The 20,345-nt window shown below is 37.8% G+C and overlaps 1 protein-coding gene across 1 annotated transcript in view; it reads left to right on the top strand.

Annotated features, from left to right (window-relative positions):
* Nucleotides 1-20,345, top strand: part of LOC124555839 (cytokine receptor-like) — a 235,194-nt gene that overhangs the window by 150,324 nt on the left and 64,525 nt on the right. Inside the window, exons 15-16 of the mRNA XM_047129904.1 lie at nt 7,324-7,488; nt 15,973-16,122. Of these exons, the coding sequence (XP_046985860.1) occupies nt 7,324-7,488; nt 15,973-16,122 (315 nt within the window). The remainder of the gene's footprint in view (nt 1-7,323; nt 7,489-15,972; nt 16,123-20,345) is intronic.

Raw genomic sequence — 20,345 nt, 5'->3', positions numbered from 1 at the left:
CGGCAAAAAGAACTAATTCTGCTTGTTGCATGTTAGATGAAATATCATTTACATGTATGGGGAACAATTGTGGACCTAAGATTGAGCCTTGGGAAACCCCAAACGTGATTTCTCACCAGTCATAAGAATTTTCCCTGATTACATTAGTTGAATTAGCATACTTTTGGTTAGCTATGACATTATCTATTGGCATGCTATACCATGAGTTCCACAAAATCTCAGTTTATCCAGAAGAATATTGTGATTTACAACCAAATGCCTTAGATATGTCACAGAAAATACCAGAGAGTGCTATTTTGTTATTTAATGCTTGTAAAATTTGGTGACTGGGCATGTAAATGACATTTTCAGTAGAGCAACTCTCTTGAAATCCAAACTGTTATTTACTGAGGATATTATTGTTGCCCAGGTGGGCACTATTGCAGAATACATAATCTTACCAAACATTTTGGAAAATGATATCAGTAATAAAACATTTTTGTTGACACCTCTCCTGTGACCTTTCATATAGAGAAGTTTAACAACAACATATTCAGTCCCTCTGGACTGTCTCAGATAAGGCAGGGCTTATTATATGAAGACAGCTCTCTAGCACTCTTTTGGAAACACTATCAAATCCAGATGAACTTTTATTTTTGAGAGAATATGCAAGTTTCTTAATTTCAGAGAAAGAAGTTGGTGATACCTTCATTTGACTGAACTTTATGAGAGTTGCTTTTTCAACATAACATTGTGATTTTTCTCTTGAACTATTTGATCCTATATTTTCTACTATACTTCTGAAGTGATTATTAAACATATTTGCCACCTGTCACCAGTAGCAACAGGGATCTTGTTTTGTGTGACAACACCCTTCCCCCCCCCTCCCCCTCGCCCCCTCCCTCACCGTCCCCACCCATGCATTATCTATAAGAAGCTCAGTCCACCTATCTTTCCCAATCTTATTCAGATGTGGGTCATTTCCAGCATATCCCCATCTTCCAATTATAGCAACAGTTACAGTACTCACGTAATTTCATTTCAATCAGCAACAGCCTGCTGAACTCAATGTCCACATGGCTCAAAGCAGTTGTAACCCAGGGCTGGTCATGGTGCTATACATTAACCACAAGATTCACACACAAGTGTGAAGTTGCTTATACTATTTCATCCAGATTACCCTTATGCTGCAATTTCTGTCTTTAGCCAGGCTGTTGCCTGTTCCACCCACTACAATAACAAGATCCTCTTTCTGAAAATCTTTACACAAATTCCCTGTGTCCTCTGTCACCTGGATAAGGCTTGGTTTCACAGTACTTCTGACCCAGAACTCTGTTCCTAATTTGCCCTGTACCACCTGTTCTACATCCCTGCTATTGCTACCAACTGGCAGCAAGATTCTTTTCTTCCTAATCTCTTTTAGTACAGAAGCCTTTTCTACAGATCTGCTGCACCTTACTGTGATATATAGCTGGATGAGGCTCTTCTCCTCATACTTCAAGTAATAAGTCAGACTTATCAGATACTATAAACTCAAATGCTTAAAACAGATTGTGTCAAGTGATGTCACATGATTTTGATGAGACATTATTATGAGACTAATATTTATACTCATATATCTTACAAATGAGGGAATGAAAGGCTTCTGTGACTGAAAAAGTGAGAACACTGATGAAAAAAGGGAAGCTTTCTTTTTTTCCTTTTTAAAGTCATTATTGTCTGCAGATTTCTCTAAAAACTGAATTCAACCATTCTGTAAAACAGCAAAACTCCCCACAGTTGTCATGTGTCACCTAATTACAAATTTAAGACCATTTCCCAATGACAAATCCATGAGCGAATTCATTTTCCATTTAGTAACTTCATTTTGAGGTTTCTAACATTTCAGTTGCAGATTAATCACTTAATAATAATTCCAAGAGAACTAAATAGTTTCTTGAGAGACTGAAGAACTATAGTGTAAAAATATACGTCAGTTGCGGACATTCAGAAAAATGTCAATAACTTGCTCAAAATAGTGGCTATCATTAAAAAGTGTGTAAAATTTTGCATGGTTTCTTGTTCTTCTTCTTCCCTGTGGAGTCATAGGGGAACAATGAGGACTGAGTTTTGATGGTTGGGACTAAAGGAGAAAAATAGTTTCCTATGCCACAGCAGGTAGTTTTTGTCTCTCCTTCTCCCTGCAGTTGGTACAAACCCTATTTTTTAGGATCAGGAGCTCCTTGAAGAGTTGCATTTATGAGGCCATAAAAGTCCAGATAGTAGCCACCACTACCCTCATTCTCTCATTCACTATCTTACATCGAATTTGCCTGACACAAGACGATGCCAAGATGAATGCATTTTGCTCCAGCCATTTGTCACCTTGCAGCTAGTAACAGTTTGATGGCTCATTACTTTGAGAGTAACAATGTCATTTGCACACAGATGTCACCATTTATACTTGGTGAGTGTTACTACATCAGGCCTCAATCAAACACCAACAGCATCAGCTTTTTGGTAAAAAATCACCTTTTTCACCTCATTCATGATCTCATGAGTACAGTACTCTCTCTCTCTCTCTCTCTCTCTCTCTCTCTCTCTCTCTCTCTCTCTCTCAGGCCGAGCACTAGTGCAGGCGTGACTTAAATATTCTTTGTATGTTTTTATGTAGAGACTATATCTCTCCAACTTTGGCTCAATCCTCTGTTGATACACCCTGTATTAAATGGTACTGATTTATTGACAGTAAAGGCTGCTCTCATCTCATGTTTGTAGCTCTATTCTCAGGATAGAGTTACAAATATTGTTAATATTTGCCCTAACCATCACCTTTAAAATAATAGTTAATCAGGGACCCCTTGCAAGTAAGTGTAAAGATGGTACTTTCCATGGTTGACACTGAGCAGGATGTTAAATTAAATCTCATCAGCATATTAATGTTATCTGCTTTGCAACCCAGGGCAAGCTTTTTAGAAACTGATGTGTTGGGGGTAGTCACTGACAATGGGAGAATGATACAGTCTTATTCCACTGATTCCATACAAATGACTAGCACATTCATACTACTTTACTGCCATGACTTATGTCACTGGTGGCTGATTCACATTTCTGATTCATACCAAGTCTACACCATCATTGTGATCAGTGTGCTCATTTAACAAAGTGACTAACATAATCTATGTTAAGCTTATTTAAGAATACATTGAATTACAGTGTAAGGCAAAAATCTACATTATTAATCAGAAGGTGTAAGAAATGAGGTATATCTACTATGTACTGATTCTCATATTATTATAATGAATCATCTTGCATGACAACATAATTCTCAAGTAAAGGTGACTACTTAGGATAGCAGTGTAGAGAAAGAAACTAACGCTGAAAGTTGTGTCAAGATTATGAACAGAATGATTAATACTGATAAAAATTATCTGTGATAGTGTAATGAAAAAATTTGGGACCAGGTATTAGGCAAGTCAAACTTATATATGTAGAAACAGTCCTCCAATAACATAAGTAAACTTAGACAAATCCATTTATATCAACAGAAAAATGTTTTGTGTTTTGTTGTGACACATGTCCCATTCAATGGACAAACATCACATCTCTCTTTCTGACATTTCAAATAAAAGAGGCATATCACTGGCCAATAAGACTGAATGGTGATAGGTAACTGCTAATGCATGTAAACTACATTGATGAAGTTATGATCTTTGTTGACAACAGACAGATCTTACCGCAATTTTTTTTTTTAAATGAACTATGGTATTTTTACAAGTTCTTTGATTTTTCATTCTGTACCTATAGTATTACATACTAAAGAATGTAGAAAAATATTTGAATGGTAAACCTGGCTCACAAAAGTCTGTTTAATACTCATCTTTCATTTTTCATGACAGATACCATGTTTTTACTTTCTTTGTACTTCACTGAAAGGTATTGAAATATACAATGCTGTTTGTGAAAACTGCAACATCATGAAGGAATGGGATTAAGAGCCTGAAATTTAAAGAGTAGGTACGTGACAGTGATGTTTCCAGAAGATTAGAGTTACAGCAACATTGTTCTTGCAGATTTATATTAATACCCAAGATATACGCCATAAATCTGACAGCTTCAAAACATTTTAAGCAGCTAAAATTGACCACCTGATATGAAAAATTCTTTCTTTTATGACATTTTACCAATGGAAAAATGGTGCTGTAAGTTTAAAGGGTCTGAGGAAGTTAGGACTTATGCCAAATAAAGAAAACATATGAGGCGAGCTACCAGTACAATGATGTACACGTACCTTCAGTGGACAACTGCTCGATATGTATATAGACATCTTTGATTGTAATAGAGAGTAAAAGGACTTGCACATGAATTAAGACACTGACCACACACTGTAATCTCTCCAGTTAGTACAGTAGTGACATTTTCTTGCCAATCACTGGATATTGGTCAGTGACTGCAGAAGATATTTCCTGTAAGGCAAATACAATAACTTTCACTGAGGTAAGAATCATTATTCTAACTATTGATGAACTTCTGCAGAGACAGGTAAACAAATGCAAATATTCTCTGCAACCTGAAGCAAAATCAGCTTTTGAGGAAAGTTTTCCTTTTGTTTTCTAAAGTTTTATTGATCTCCTAGTGAACAGTATATAGCTAAATGTTGTAGGAAACTTCATATTAACCCAGTGGCTTATATATGTAATTGTGCTGGGTAGCACTGCACAATTTCTGTTATCCATCTGTAACAAATCAGTGAAACTTTTACCTGCCAATACTGAGCTAATATGTTATGAAGTCAAACTTCATGAATGTGTTTGCATTATATTACAGTGATTCTCAGACGTATACCTGAAATGCTTTCCATGGCTGATAAAACAACCATTTGATCACACTCTGCTTACAGTTAGAATTAGACAGTTGAAAAACTGTGAAAACATGTTCGCCCTGAGGCTAGACTGTGAAGTGCCCACATCAGTCTAACTTCACTTTCCTCATTAGGAAATCAAGAATTTATCTTACTCAGTCTCATGATGTGTAGTTTTCTATGGTGCTGTACTTGACAGTGTGATATGTTGATGATTTGTCACCGTGATATTCTTGGTAATAGTGTGAATGATGTACATTGTAGTTAAAAATATAATTCAGTTGTACAGTCAGTTTCCTGCAGGTGAAGCATTTCATGAATCATATTACAAAATGTCAGAAGTAATAAGTGGATCATAAAACATAACTGAAGGCTGCTTAGGTCCTTACTTTTGAATTTAGTTTTCAAATTACGAGAGTTTAATGGAAGCATCCCATTTTCAGCCTCTATACTTCTTGTGCAGTTCATTTACTTTTCTTCTACTCATGTCTGCTCTCTCTTCTTCCCCATATTTCCCCCAGCATTCCATATTCCTCTCCCTTTTACTATATTTTACATTAATTAGCCTATAGCCAAGCTCCTTTCCACATTCTTCCAGCTGAGGAAAGTATGGAAACTGCACATTTCAAGAATGGAAATACCATTAGACCATTTTTATGTGTGCCTTTCAATACTGTAGGCTTCTCTGTTAAATGAGTGATGATCTATTTTTTAAACTAAATAATATTTTTGCTATGTTGAATTTCCAAATGTTATGTGATTGCAGAACAGTTTTCATTGATCAGATTGGTATTTAAGGATGCTGCAATTTTCAGAAACAGCAGTGTACTATGATGCTAAAGTAAAGTAATACATATTAAACTAGTTAGAACTTTTTTGCTTCATTGCTGGACATGAAGCCTACCTAGATAAATAAGGTGTCCCCAAAGCACTGTTTAAAGTACTAAGAGTTATTAGATTTACTAGTTTTAAGGGGTAGTCCTCTTAGAATGCACAAAAAACAGGCAATTTTCATAATTTTTTTCAAATAAAATAAAAAGGAACAACACAGTTCTATTCCTTACACTTCTGTCTTCAAGAAATCGTTTTTATGTCCACATTGGATGTTTCCTGTAACTGCTGCACCAGGTGCAGCAACCATAACATTGGTCACCAGCAGGAATTCCCGAAATCTTCCTATTGGACCCGTAACAAAATAATTTTGTTTAAGTAATTTTCAATATATTTTCCATCAGCTTACATAGGACAATTGAAAAACATTATGTTATAATAAAATGGTGATGTGTTGAAACAAATGTCATTTTGTTCACCCACAAAATTGAGCTAGAAGTGTGCCTCAATTTTTGAAGATATCATAAAACTGCTACATACACTGATCAAGAACTGAATTTAGAATGCTGACATCATATTCCAGTGAAAATAATATGTACAGTTTTGCTTTACACCAATTTGAAAAATACAGTTTTGAGAACAGTGCCTCTGTAGTTTTGGGCTACATTTTTTGTATTTGAGTTAAATATACCTATCGTCAGCAATCTGTGGATCATACAGCAATCCTTCCATATCAAAAATTTGATCTTCTCCCGTCTTCCTCATGGTCATGGTGGTCTTACAGGCCTCTTTGGCAGCTTCTGTCATCCACTGGTTTTCTCACTAGATACTATTGTCGTCTGCTTTTGTGCAGACATTGTAACAGGCTGGTCCAAACTCAAGTTCTAACACATTCATAATATCCACAATGCCAGTTAGACAATTCCTGACATTACATGTACAGTATTTTATTCCAGCTTGAATGGTTTTCAGAGTAACTTTTTCATGAATCTCCTTGTAACTCAATAAGAGAGTTTCAGGTGAACTTGGAATGAACACTATAATAAAATACATACCCCAGAGAACATTTTAAGCTGAAAACTTGATTTTTTTAATTTTCAGAAAATATGTTTACTGAAATAATGTGTATTATCAATGGCTGTACATCATATAGGCTACTTTTCAAGTTTGTCAAATATTATATTTTAAGTCATATTTGGGAATAAGGATATAACTTGAAGTAATTTAGGAAAACCCATGTAATGGGACCTTCTTCAATATTCATACTCAATGTCAAACACCATACATTTGATGTATTATGCAAAGTAAATTGCCGGCCGCGGTGGTCTCGCGGTTCTAGGCGCGCAGTCCGGAGCCGTGCGACTGCTACGGTCGCAGGTTCGAATCCTGCCTCGGGCATGGATGTGTGTGATGTCCTTAGGTTAGTTAGGTTTAAGTAGTTCTAAGTTCTAGGGGACTAATGACCACAGCAGTTGAGTCCCATAGTGCTCAGAGCCATTTGAACCATTTTTTTGCAAAGTAAATTCTATATTTAAACTATACATTAAATGTGAATCATCTCAAAATTTGTAAATTTATAAAACAAATTACACTTTGTGCTGTGTAATTTAATTTATTCGACAACATTTTTTTATGACTGTGTTCAAAGATAATTTTTTATAATACTCTTTTAGCTCCAGGAGCTGTAAACAAAATATCAGCAAGAATGAAGATGACATCAGAAATAGAAGTGAAATGGGAACCACCAAAGTTCAAAGGAGGTCATTTAGATTACTATGAATTAAAAGTTATATCTTTAAATACGTGGAACTCCTCAACAATTCAGCATTTCAATTCAAGTAAGAAGTGATATCATTAGGTTTACAACCATTTGTTTTCTGTTTTTCTTTAATGCTAAATTTTCTAAACGACTGCATTCAGAAAGAATATTTCATTCTGGAGCAGAGTGTTGATGGTAACAACTTCCTCAGGGGCTAAAACTGTGTGCCAGATAAGGACTGAAATCTGTATCCTCTATTTGTAGGTAATGCTGTTACCATTTGAGCTCTCTGAACACAACTAACAGAGTGTTTCAATGCTTCAGGCCATTACTACCTCTTGCCTGCTTTTTCATATCCTTAAAAGGCAGATAATCTACAATGTAATTTATCATAATAATGCTGCTTTATGCAATCATGCAGGAGAATTCTATGAAGTCTGGAAGAGAAACATTTTGGTAACTTCAGACTGAAATATTGGACAGGTTATTAGGCATGACTGAATAACTCATATTTTGAAAGAGTTAACTGTGAAAAGAAAGGTCAGAATTTGAGTCTTGTACTGGTATACAATTATAATTTGTCAGTAAGTTTTAAAGAACATGTTATTTTCTTTCCACCATCCACATGCTCATATGTATGGAATTTTCTCTAATCAAAACAGATATGAAATGTGTAAATGTGTATGTATCTCTTATAATTCTGAAATTTGTCTAAAGATGACAGAAACTGTTTTAACTGGTACAAACACAGTTTTATTCTGACTTATATGCTGAAGAAGCAACTATAGTGTAAATTTTATTTTGTACTCTCTCTTTAACAGTAGATCTTTTGTATGGATTAAAAACATCAACAACAAGGAGAAAAATATAATAATAATAATAACATTAATATCCTGTTCTTTTTCATTTGAAACATAGAATTACAATAAGAAATTGAAACAGATTATATTATTATCAGTTATAATGTATGATTCTAATGTTCTCATACCATACACCATATGGCATTAGTGAAGTTTCAGAATATTTTTGTGGAGACTGGTTAGCATTTTTAGACAATAAGAAGCTGGCTGGAAGCCATTTTGAGAACATTAATTGTGGAAATACAAAAATTGTGCAAGTGTTACACACAGTATTTATGATTCTAACATAGCAGCAGAGACTAACTCAGTGATATGATCGAATGTAACATCAGAGAACCTCAGCATCATTTACTGTTCCAGGAAGTCCTTAAACTCTTACAGCATAGGTTGAGTTGTGTTCTGATATTGATGTTCACTTCATTTATAAATGGAAGCTGCTATTTTTACTGCATATGTGTGCAATCCATGCAAGTAATAAGAAATTGTTTGATACAGCACAGAAATTCTCACTTGTTACAATTACTATAACAGCTGCTGCTTCACACATTGTAATAAATTACATAGCCAATATGTAGTAAGTCATAAGTTACTGCACTTTTGGCTCCATAGGTTAATGCCATCTCTGCAATGACATTCTTAATTTGGCAATGACAGCCACACAAATATTCCAGGATATGTAACTGTATCTGGTCATGAAAACATAGGTCTTAAATGTTTGGAAGTCTAACATTGCTCTCACTTATTCATTTAGAAACAGTGGAAACTGAATTAAAAGAAAGCATGGCTAAAACTGCTTAATCTACAGTAAGTAGCAACAAACTCTCTCATCATGCATCTAGCTACTCAATTTTTGGCAGTGTTAAATACAATAATCCTCACTCTGTAGGAAATCACGTGTCAGCTAGGCAGCTAGGGTGTGATGGTGTTCAAGAAGATTACCCTGTGAAACAGGAACAATGATAATGCACAAAAATGGTGTCTAGTTAATGAGACCCTTTGTACAGTTGACAAGAAAAAGTAATGTTATTTTTATTAAGGCCTGTAATTGGACTTTGAGATCATAAAATTGGGTCATTCTAATCATTACAGAGAACTATCAAGAAAATACATTTGGATAATGCACACTTGATGAAACTATCCACTTGTGAAATGTGATTTATTTGTCTCATGACATACAACTTTCAAATCATTTGATTTGATGTGCAGAAAACATGTCAAGCTTTACACACTTTTAAGAGAAATACAAAAGTTTATCTTCTTTATATACATTTCTGAGATACTGCTACACAAAGACATACAATAGTTTCCAGTCTACAAAAAATGTGTAATTCCCTTTTTCAAACTATGAAATTCTCCTCAAGAAATTCTTCAACAGAATAATAACACTTTTCAGTCAGGAGAGTAAAGAGAAATCTTTTCAGTGAACCAAGCTGCATGTGAAACATATTACTGTCCTCTATTTCGTTGTAAATTTTTAACCCCATATAGTCTGACATTTGGACATGGAGTTTTAAATGGTGTGCAATATTTTCTTCAAAGCAAATGATTGGCACTCAAAGAATATTAGCTATACACACTGTACAAAACTGATGTGTCTAATAGCTTTCCATTGATGGACTCCCTAGTTTTCATCAGACAATGAATATCTGTATTCTCCTCTTAATGGGTCTGCTGCATAAAGGTTATGCACATCAAAGATCTGTTAAGCTAAACCACTTCTTATATTGAGTATGAATTTCCACTCTGCAGTGAAATGGGTACTGATCTGAATCTTCGTGACAGAACAAAACTGTGTGTTGGACAGAGGCTTGAACCTGGGACTTATGCTGTTTGTGGCTAAGTGATCTACCAACTAAGCAATGCAGGCACACTTTAGGACCCGCCATCACAGCTTTACTTCTACCATTACCTCTTACCTACCTTCCAAACTTCACAGAAGTTCTCCTGCAGTATATGACTTCTTATGTTAAGCTGAGTCACTCCTGAGCTATACTGAAAAAACATAGCCGTAAAAAAAAAAAAAAAAATTATAAAAAAATCTGACTGGGTCCCAAGAAGCTAATTGTGCCATCAGCTTAAAAATGACAGCAGCACATTAAACATTTTCTAGAGTCTATCTGCTTTGGTGATGTAGTTCTGTCATGAAGTAATTCTACTTCTGTAGAAAACTGTGTTTTGGATATGGAAACAACATTAAGCTTTAGAAATTATGTCAAAGGAATACAATAAAAGTTGGCATTTTGTTTTCTCTCAAAAAAGAACTTCTCTCCCATAGACCCATTTGAATGTAGACATTAAGACAAAACATAAAATCTTGATAATACTGATTTCAGAATGCATCATTGTCAGTATAGATTATATGTCATTCCAATTATAAAATCACTTCATACATAATTCTTCCCATTTCTGTTTCAATTTATGACCAAAGTCAGCATATAGATTTAAGTGACAATGGATTGATGTCATAAATCCTTTTCTGCTGTGCAATGAGAAATTGTCACTTTTATTATACTAAGACTTTCTGAAAGTGTACGAAACAGTGGTTTCTCTTTGATGTTTTAGTATTATCTTATTGATTTCCTCTACCTCTGCGGCATCATTTGAAAAAAAAAAAGTCTGTTTATACACAAGTAACTGAAGTGAAAGGCAGACTTTTAAACTTTTTTAAATGTAAAGGTGGGAACAGGGTGAAGTATCATTCTTCATATTTATTATATTTATTAGTCAGCTTTAGGTAACATAAAATATGTGGGACTTGAGTAAATATTTATGCATGTCAGGGTAAGTATGTTTGTTTGTTTCATCCTGGGGATCAATGCACAATATGTGTCAGTGATCATTGCATCTCAAGAACTTCTTAAGTTATGAGAAAAATACAAATGAAGTCCAAATTTATGTTCTAAATATTTTACAGTTTATCTTTCAACATTTCAAACTGTGGCAAATTATTCATATCCACTCCTGAGCCAACATTTCAAACATTGGTTGTATTGTTCAGATATACCCTCAAAATAACTTTCCTTGGTGTTTAAAGATGTTTCATCATTTTTTATAAATAAAATATTTGCTCTGGATAATTGTACCCTTTTAATGTGTTTTTGAGTTTGCGATAAAGATAAAAGTTTACTGAGCAAGTCAGGAGGGAAGGAGATGTGAGGACACAGTGTTTATGAGAAACGTTTCTAGTTAACTATGGCCTGGGTGCAATGTGTGAGCTGTTAGGTGCTAGATATCTCTATTTCTAAACCTTGGCACTGGTGACAAAACTCTACAGGAAGGATTGTGAAGCAGTTTTGGATTTTTTGCACAATGGAGCTTCTGTTGTAATAAACAACATTTCACAAGGTTATGGGGTGAATGAAGTGAATGATGAGTTGCAGATTCTTTCTTCTTAATATTCAAATCACCATTGCACCTGTTGTACTCAATGAGGAAAAATTCATGTACTCATACTTCACAGAATGATTTTTGCCTTGTGGCAACAAAAATACATCTCCAACAAAATTCCATCTCTTAGATATTTTTGGTAGGAAATGGATTTTAAGCAGTGTAATCACATGTATGACAAATATCTTCATTCAATATAGCATAACACTGCTGATTGCTGCCCAGTTACTATAGTGGGCACATTTTTGCATTAGACTCTCAAGATGATGAGTTCAGTTCCAAAATCAGTGTAATTTTCTTTTGTTGCTAATTTTGTTCTGTTTATTAATACTGTAGTATATGAGGGGGTACCAAAAAAAAAAAAAAAAAAAAAAAAAAAAAAAAAAAAAAAACGTAATAAGATCATTGTGGACAAAACTCTACTAGCTACAATAATCAGGCAGCATTGTTACTATCTGTTGAATCAATATATTTGTCATACAAGTGATTATAATGTTGAAAAATTGTCATCTTTTTACATCAATTTTCTTCTGTGATTGTAATTAAAGTTCCAGTTTCAAAACACTGTAAAAAAAATCACTCCTCAGAATGACATCAAATTTTAATGCAATATTATCAAAGAAACATTATGGAAACAAACAAAAAGTTAATGAAAATTTTAACACTAAATGACACTGTAAGTGGCAGAATATGTAAAATAAAAGATGTGGAGTACATGGCTATTCCTCAGTTTGTGTCTTAAATGCTCAATGTGACTGTCTCAATGGAGGATCACATGCTGCTGGTAAAGCTATTTACAAGAATGGTGAGTGTGCACCAGTAGTTCTGCAGAAGTTCTGGAAACTCAAGGGTATGAAAGAAGGCTTTGGTCTGATGCCTGTCAAGTTTGTAGAGAAAATTATTATGAAATTTGAAAACACAGTTTCTTTTGAAGTGCAATGTGGCAGAGGGAGGGAAACAATTGATCCAGCATCAATTGAAAATGTGTCAATAGCATTGCAGGAGGGTCTGAGAGATGAGTACATCAACATGCATTGCATGAGGAATTGCCTGAATATTGGACATGCCTGTGAACATGGTGCACAAAATTCTATGAAATGTCCTGCATTGCAGTCTCTACCCATGTTCAGGAGTTGCTACGTGTTGATCTGCCAGTAAGACAAACATTTGCTCAATGATTTCTTGCTTGCATGGAAACGGACAATAAATGGGCATGGGACAGTCTGTTGACAGACAAAGCCTGTTTCCATCCCCAAGGATATGTCAATTCACAGAATTTCAGAATATGGACAATGGAAAATCTGTTCGCATGTTAACCAGTACTGCTCTATTCTGCAAAAGTAACAATGTGGTTCAGCTCAATGACACTGTTAATTATAGCATCATACATGAGCAGAAAAAAACTACAGCAACAAAAAGGAGTTGTGTGACATAAATGGAAGTTGGCAGGCATGTTTTTATGTCTGAAAGATGATGTCTATTCAAATTTCTCAACAGTCATTTAAAGAGTGGCGCTAGTAGCACCACTATGAGGGTGGAAAGCATGTTTGTTTACAATACATGCTGCAACAGTCATTAGAATTAGTTACCTTTGACATTGGACATGGTGAGTTGATGTTGGTCAACAGTGCGTTTAAGCTCACCAAGATGCCAGTACCAACACCTTACTAAGTTTGAATAAGTTCATGTAATAGAACTACAAGAAGCAAGATGTTCCTTCTGCAATATCACAGAAAGACTTGGTGGGGATGCAGTCATTATTGCTGGGAGCAGTGATCATGAGAATGTATAGTCACGAGAAGACCAGGTGCCTTACACCCATGTGGCACTACCAAGAGGGAGGACCATCATGTCTGGGGTCCATCTGTGCTGCTTTGAATTACATCTGTAGCAGCAATTTGAGCAGCAGTTGGCACCACAGTGACACAACAAACTGTTAAAAATTGGTTACTTCAAGGACAGCTCCAAGCCAATGCCCTATACCATTCATCCCACAGACCCTAAACCACCGCTGTCTGTTACTTCAGTGGTATTAACCAAGAGCTCAGTGGAGTTCAGGATGGAGGTCTATTATGTTTTCTGGTGAAAGCTGGCTCTGCCTTGGTGCCAGAGATGGCTGTGTGTCAGTTAGAAGGGGGCCAGTTGAGGGTCTGCAGTCAACCTGTCTGCATGCTAGACACACTGGACCTACACCTGGAGTTATTGTCTGGGTTGCAATTTCGTGTGACAGAAGGAGCATTCTCATGGTCATCCCATGCAAATGGACTCCAAAATTATATGTCAATCTGGTGATTCAACCTGTTGTGCTGTTATTCATGAGAGATAACCCAGGGGATGTTTCCCAACAGGATAACACTCACCCACATACTGCTGTTGTAACACAAAGTGTTCTAGAGAGTGTTGACATTTTGCCTTGGTCTGCTCAATTACCAGATCAGTCATCAATCAAGCACATATGGGACATCACTGGATGACAGCTCCAGCATCATCCACAACCAACATTAACTGCCCCTGTACTGACCAATCAAGTCACACAGGCATGGACCTCCATCCCACAAACTGCCATCCAGGACCTTTACAACACAATACATGCACATTTGCATTCTTGCATTCAACATTCTAGCAGTTACACTGGCTATTAATGTATTAGAATTTCACATATGAAATGGCTTATCTCATGATTACATCAACATATGATCTTGCAATATTAATCACTTAAATATGTTACCTAGATAAATTCAGTCCCAAAATTTCATTACTATATTTTAATTATTTTTTGGTGTTGTGATTTTTTTCCATCATTGTATTTTTTGAGAAGGTGATTCCTGTAGATTCTATTACCTGTACCATCACTGGTAACTTCTATGAGAGTCTTTTGTGCACCAGACCTATTCCAACCCTTCAACAATGTGGATGTATGGGTAGGATAATTTTTGAGTGAGATAGCACTCACATTGACGTTGCACAGCCAAAGAAGGAGCTGCTGCAGAGGCATTTTGGAAATGCTAGAATCATCAGCCATCATTTCCCTACAGCCTGGTCATCTAGATCACCTGTTCTTAAAGCCATGAGACTTCTGGGTGCGGGATTATCTGAGATATGCTGTGTTCATTGCCCTTATTAAAAATGTAACCGAACTGAAGGCACAAATTGTGCAACATGTTCTGGATGTGACCCCTGAGACACTCCAGTCCATTGTGGAATATGCTGTCTCTTGATTTTAACTTGTGTCAGAAAACAGTGGACAGTACATCAAAAAGTCATGCACCAGTCTCATGACAATTAAAAACCAATTTCATTGTCACTTTTTATGCAGTTTTTGGCCTCTGTACAACTAAAAACCAATTTTTCCCATCCAATGTGGTATGACCTTACCATGGTGGATGGGCTTACCTAACTAACAGTGTCACAATTTTTGAATGCCATACTTGTGGGCACATTGCACAGCACACTTGGTTCAATGTGCAACTCACACCATTGCTGATGTGTTGCAATTCATCTGTCATTTGTAGCTGATCTCATTTATGTTATGATGCTTAGAGCACCATATTGTTAAATTTTTTTATTTCCATAATATTTCTCCCTTCTTCAATAATATTCCATTCAAGTTGGATGTCATTCTGAGCAGTGGTTCTTTTTTTACAGCATTTTGAAACTGTATGTTACACCAACAGAAGATTCACAACACCCTATAAGCAATGAAGACTTTTCATTGTGTATTATGACCATACCTTTCAGCAAATAGAGATGATGAAACATACACCTTACACCACATTAAAATTATAAGCACACTCATTCCCTGTATTTCTTAAGAACCATTTTGAAATGGTTGGCCTTTCAATAGAGATGAGGGTCAAACACTTACATTTACAAACAGACTAGAGTATCTATATGTTTAGAATGCTGGTATTTCTACACATTTAGTGAATCTTTTAATTTTTGGAGATTCCCAATGTCCTGCCCTTTGACTTGATGTGACTTTCATGTTACATACATTGCAGCATAAAAATGTATTTACTGAATGTACTGTGTCATCATGAAAGTCAATGACATTCAGAAAGCCATTGGTTTCCTATGTTGATATTACTCTGTTTAGATTAACATTAATGTTTCCATGAACAACAAAGATAACTATTTATGTCATTTGTTGAAGGAGACTGGGAGCTCATTCACATACAACAAGAAGAGCATATAGTTATTTCTGTGTGTAAATCACTTTAATTATTTAACAAGTAAGATGTAACATAGTGAATATACAAAAATATGTATAATTAAGTACTATTCTGTGGATTTCATCTACACTATCCATTTTTCAGGTAATCTTCTGTATATAATCCCTGTGCCGGACTGTCACCACGTTTCTTTTAGTTACAGTTTTGCCATCAGAGCTGTAAACAAAAATGAATCAAATTATACTTTCTATGGACCATGGAGTGAAACAAAGGAAATTTTCTGCAATGCAATAAGTAAAAAATACTTTCCTTTATTTAAGTTATTACAGTAGTTATAATGGATTTTTAGTTTCATAATTAATAATTAATCATATCCTCTCACCACTATAAAAATGTGGGTTTTGCTACACCTAATTGGAACTGGGAAGAGACATGACATTGTAGTTCAAGAGTGTCACATCACACAGGGTTAATTTAGAGTGAATTCAGAAAACAGGTTTCTCCATCTAAGACAAGTCCACTGTAGTTTGCAGACCTCTGCAGGATATCTGGTTAGCACATATAGATGTCCATCTGATGGCTTGCTAGTCAGGTACACACAAAAAAAGGTAATGGTCACTGGAAGTTAAATAGACTGAACAATACAATGTGAAAAAGACCATTAAAAATAAACCATAGTGTGACTTGCAACTTTAAACTTATAATAACAGTGTTCATCATAGAAGCCTACATCCACAGATATTCTTCTTAAAACACTGTACAGTGCTTGGTGGTCAGCACTTTGTACCAGTGTTAAGAATGCTCAATTCTATTGTAATAACTTCAAGTTGAACAAATATATTTGAAGGAAGATGCAATACATGAAAGTCACAGATCAAGTAAACAGAGTAAGACATGTGTACACTTTAACAGTCAAATCATAACTGAGTCCAAGTCTTGCGGCCGCTGGCTGGCTGGCCACTTAGGTGGCGCTGCTGCTGCATGGCTAGCAGGCAGCGCTGCATGTAGAGGATGCGCGTAACTGCGCGGCGGCACTTTGAAAGATCGGCGAGTCACAACACTTTTCCCCACTTTGAATTTTTTGCACAGGTGTTGATGGAGGTGGCCTGTAGATTGCTAACATCCATAGGTGTTGTTTGACTAGCCGAGGCTTCCCGTATGGACGGAAGTGTCCCCGATGATAATGGGTCAAGATGACAGGAGACGTGGGGGTCGAATCTGCTGGGGCCCCGTGCACCAATCTGCCCATTGTGGCAAGTCTGGTTGTTATAACAGGAGACATGGGCGACGTGCCCACGTCCGTAGAAGAAGGAGGCGAGTAGAGTGGCTCCGACAGATGATGATCATCTGGTTTCTGCATGGGCATGTCTCCTGGTGGCATCATTTCTTGTGCTGGCACCAATATGATGGTGAGAGGACTGCGTTGTGAGTAATGATAGATTCCAGTATCCGGAGCGTCAGGTAGAGCCGAAGGTGGTGTAGCAGCATCTGGAACAGGCATTGTTGGCACACAAGGCTGAAGCTGGTCCGAATAACGCACTGCAACACCCGTGTCAGAATGGATTTCATACAGGCGTTGGCCACGGTCTCTTAAGATGCGACCAGGACTCCATTTTGGCCACCTGCCATATCCCGTACCCATACAAGGTCATCGGCGGTGAACCGGCCAAGCGAAGGCACCTGTGACTGTGAGGTGGAAGGCCGCAGAAGATGAAGTAGCATGCAGGGCTGTCGGCCATGTAAGAGCTCAGCCAGGCTGTGGTCGCCCATGTGGGTGAAATGGTAAGAAGCCAGAAATTGGAGAAGTGCATCAGCAGCAGCAGAAGAAGACAGGAGTTTCTGCATCTGAGCCTTAAATGTGCGGACCAGTCGTTCAGCCTCACTGTTTGACTGTGGATGGAACGAAGGGGCCGTGACATGCATGACGCCATGACAGGCACAAAAATCCGCAAAATCGGAAGAGGCAAATTGCGGACCATTATCAGTAACAAGAGTAGAGGGAAGGCCTTCCAAAGAGAAAATGCGAGCTAGAGCATTGGTGGTTGCTGCAGTGGTAGGCAATGTGCAACGGACAATGAAAGGAAAGTTAGAGTAGGCGTCAATAATGAGAAGCCAATAAGTACCTAAAAAAGGTCCCGCAAAATCAGCATGAATACACTCTCAGGGCTTCTCACGCAAAGGCCACCATGACAAAGATGACTTCGGGGTGGCGGCCTGTGGTGCACAAGGGCCGCATGCAGCAGCCATGTGTGCGATTTCAGAGTCAATGCTGGGACAGTACACATGACAGCATGCCAGAGATTTTGTGCGAGAGACACCCCAGTGCCCTTGGTGAAGCAGGCACAAGACCGAAGCACGCAAAGATGCAGGCACCACAACACGCGGCAAAGCATTTTCGGTGGAAAGGAGGATAACACCATGCCTAGCCGTGAGGCAGTAATGCAAGCATAGTAGTTCCGCAATGGATCAGACGTCTTAACGGATGGATGATCTGGCCAACCCTTCTGAATACAGTGTAAAACCTGGGAGAGAGTACGGTCAGAACCCGTAGCAGCCGCCAGCTGTTCCCCGGTGATGGGGAAACTGCCCACAACCTGCTGCTTGGCAACATCCAGGTGGAAACACAAAAGCTCGTCCCTATTGAATGCCAGATCAGGACCCATGGGAAGGCGAGACAGTGCATCAGCATTCGCATGTTGAGCCGTCAGCCGGAAATGAATCTCATAATTGAAATGAGACAAGTAAAGAGCCAAATGCTGGAGGTGATGTGCAGCATTGTCGGGAAGTGACGTTGATGGATGAAACAAGGAAACAAGTGGTTTGTGATCTATAACAAGATGAAATTTGGATCCATAGAGAAAAACACCAAACTTATGAAGAGCATAAATGATGGCCAAAGCTTCTTTTTCAATTTGAGAATACTTTTGTTGGGCATCCGTGAGTGTTTTGAAGGCATAAGCAATGGGTTGTTCAGAACCATCAGAAAAACAGTGTGCAAGGACTGCACCGACCCTGTACTGAGAGGCATCCACGGCAAGAACAAGATTTTGGCCAATTCAATAAGTAGCCAGGCATGGGGCCTGTTTCAGCATAGTCTTCAATTTCTGGAAAGCCGCATCACATGACGCGGACCAGTGAAAAGGCACGTTTTTATGCAACAGGTGATGCAACGGCTGAGCCACCAAAGAAGCAGACAGTAAAAACTTGTGATATTATGCTATTTTCCTCAAGAAGGCCTGCAGTTCCTTAAAAGATGTAGGGCAAGGAAGGGCATCGATCGCAGCAACAGTTTGCTGAAGTGGACGAGTACCATCCCAAGAGAGTTGAAACCCCAAGTATGTGATAGATGCCTGCAAAAATTTTGATTTCTGAAGATTACACTTAAAATGAGCAGTCTGTAAGACATGAAAAAGTGTGCAGAGATTTTGAAGATGTTTGTCAGTGGTGGAGCCAGTGACAACAATGTCGACCTGGTAATTTATACACCCAGGGACAGTGAGCAATAATTGTTCCAAGAACAGCTGAAAGAGAGCAGGGGCGCTGGCAACCCCAAATGGCAATAATTGGTATTGATAGTGGCCGAAAGGTGTGTTAAGGACCAGAAACTACCGGGAAGCAGCATCGAGAGGAAGTTGATGATAAGCTTCTGACAGGTCAAGTGTAGAAAAATACTGGCCTCCAGCGAGTTTAGTGAACAACTGTTCAGGTCGAGGCATAGGGTAAGTGTTAATAAGGCATTGAGCATTTACAGTGGCTTTGACATCGCCACAGAGACAAATATACCATTTGGCTTAGCAACGACAGTGACAGGAGAGGACCACTCACTGGAAGTGACAGGAAGCGAGACCCCTGAAGCAGTGAGACGTTCCAGCTACCATTTGACCTGATCACGATGGGCCACAGGAATGGGCCGAGTCCAAAAAAACTTAGGCCGAGCAGTAGGTTTGAGCGTGATATGAGCTTCAAAGTCATTTGCACGGCCTAACCCAGGAGAAAAAAGGGACGAAAATGTCATCGACAAGGAATCCAGTTGAGCAGAAGGAATAGCGTCAGAGACGATATTGACAGAGTCATCTATGGAGAACCCAAAAACGTGAAAGGCATCGAAACCAAAAAGATTCTCCACGTTACTATGGTTGACCACAAATATGGGAACAGTGCGAATGACAGATTTGTAAGATACCTCAACATCAAATTGTCCCAAGAGAGAAATCTTCTGTTTATTGTAAGTCCGTAATTGCCTAGTGACATGTGACAGGATTGGAGAACCCAACTGAAGATACGTCTGAGAATTGATGACACATGACCCTTTTTTTTGCATTTGTGACACATGGCCCAACGTTGTGGACAATCTTCTCATGAATGTTTCGTAAAACGCTGCGGACATGAAGGAAGTTGCCGTGGGTTTTGCTGCAGTTTCTTAGAGGTTTGTTTACGGTTAGGCCAAGGCTGTGCTTGGGAGCATACTGCGGCCACATCGGCCGGCAGGGACACGCCACACACTTCGTCAACATCAC

This window comes from Schistocerca americana, chromosome X (assembly GCF_021461395.2).
Source record: "Schistocerca americana isolate TAMUIC-IGC-003095 chromosome X, iqSchAmer2.1, whole genome shotgun sequence".
NCBI lineage: Eukaryota > Metazoa > Arthropoda > Insecta > Orthoptera > Acrididae > Schistocerca > Schistocerca americana.
Note: the sequence above shows the minus strand (reverse complement) of the source record. Positions and strands in the feature narration are given on the sequence as shown.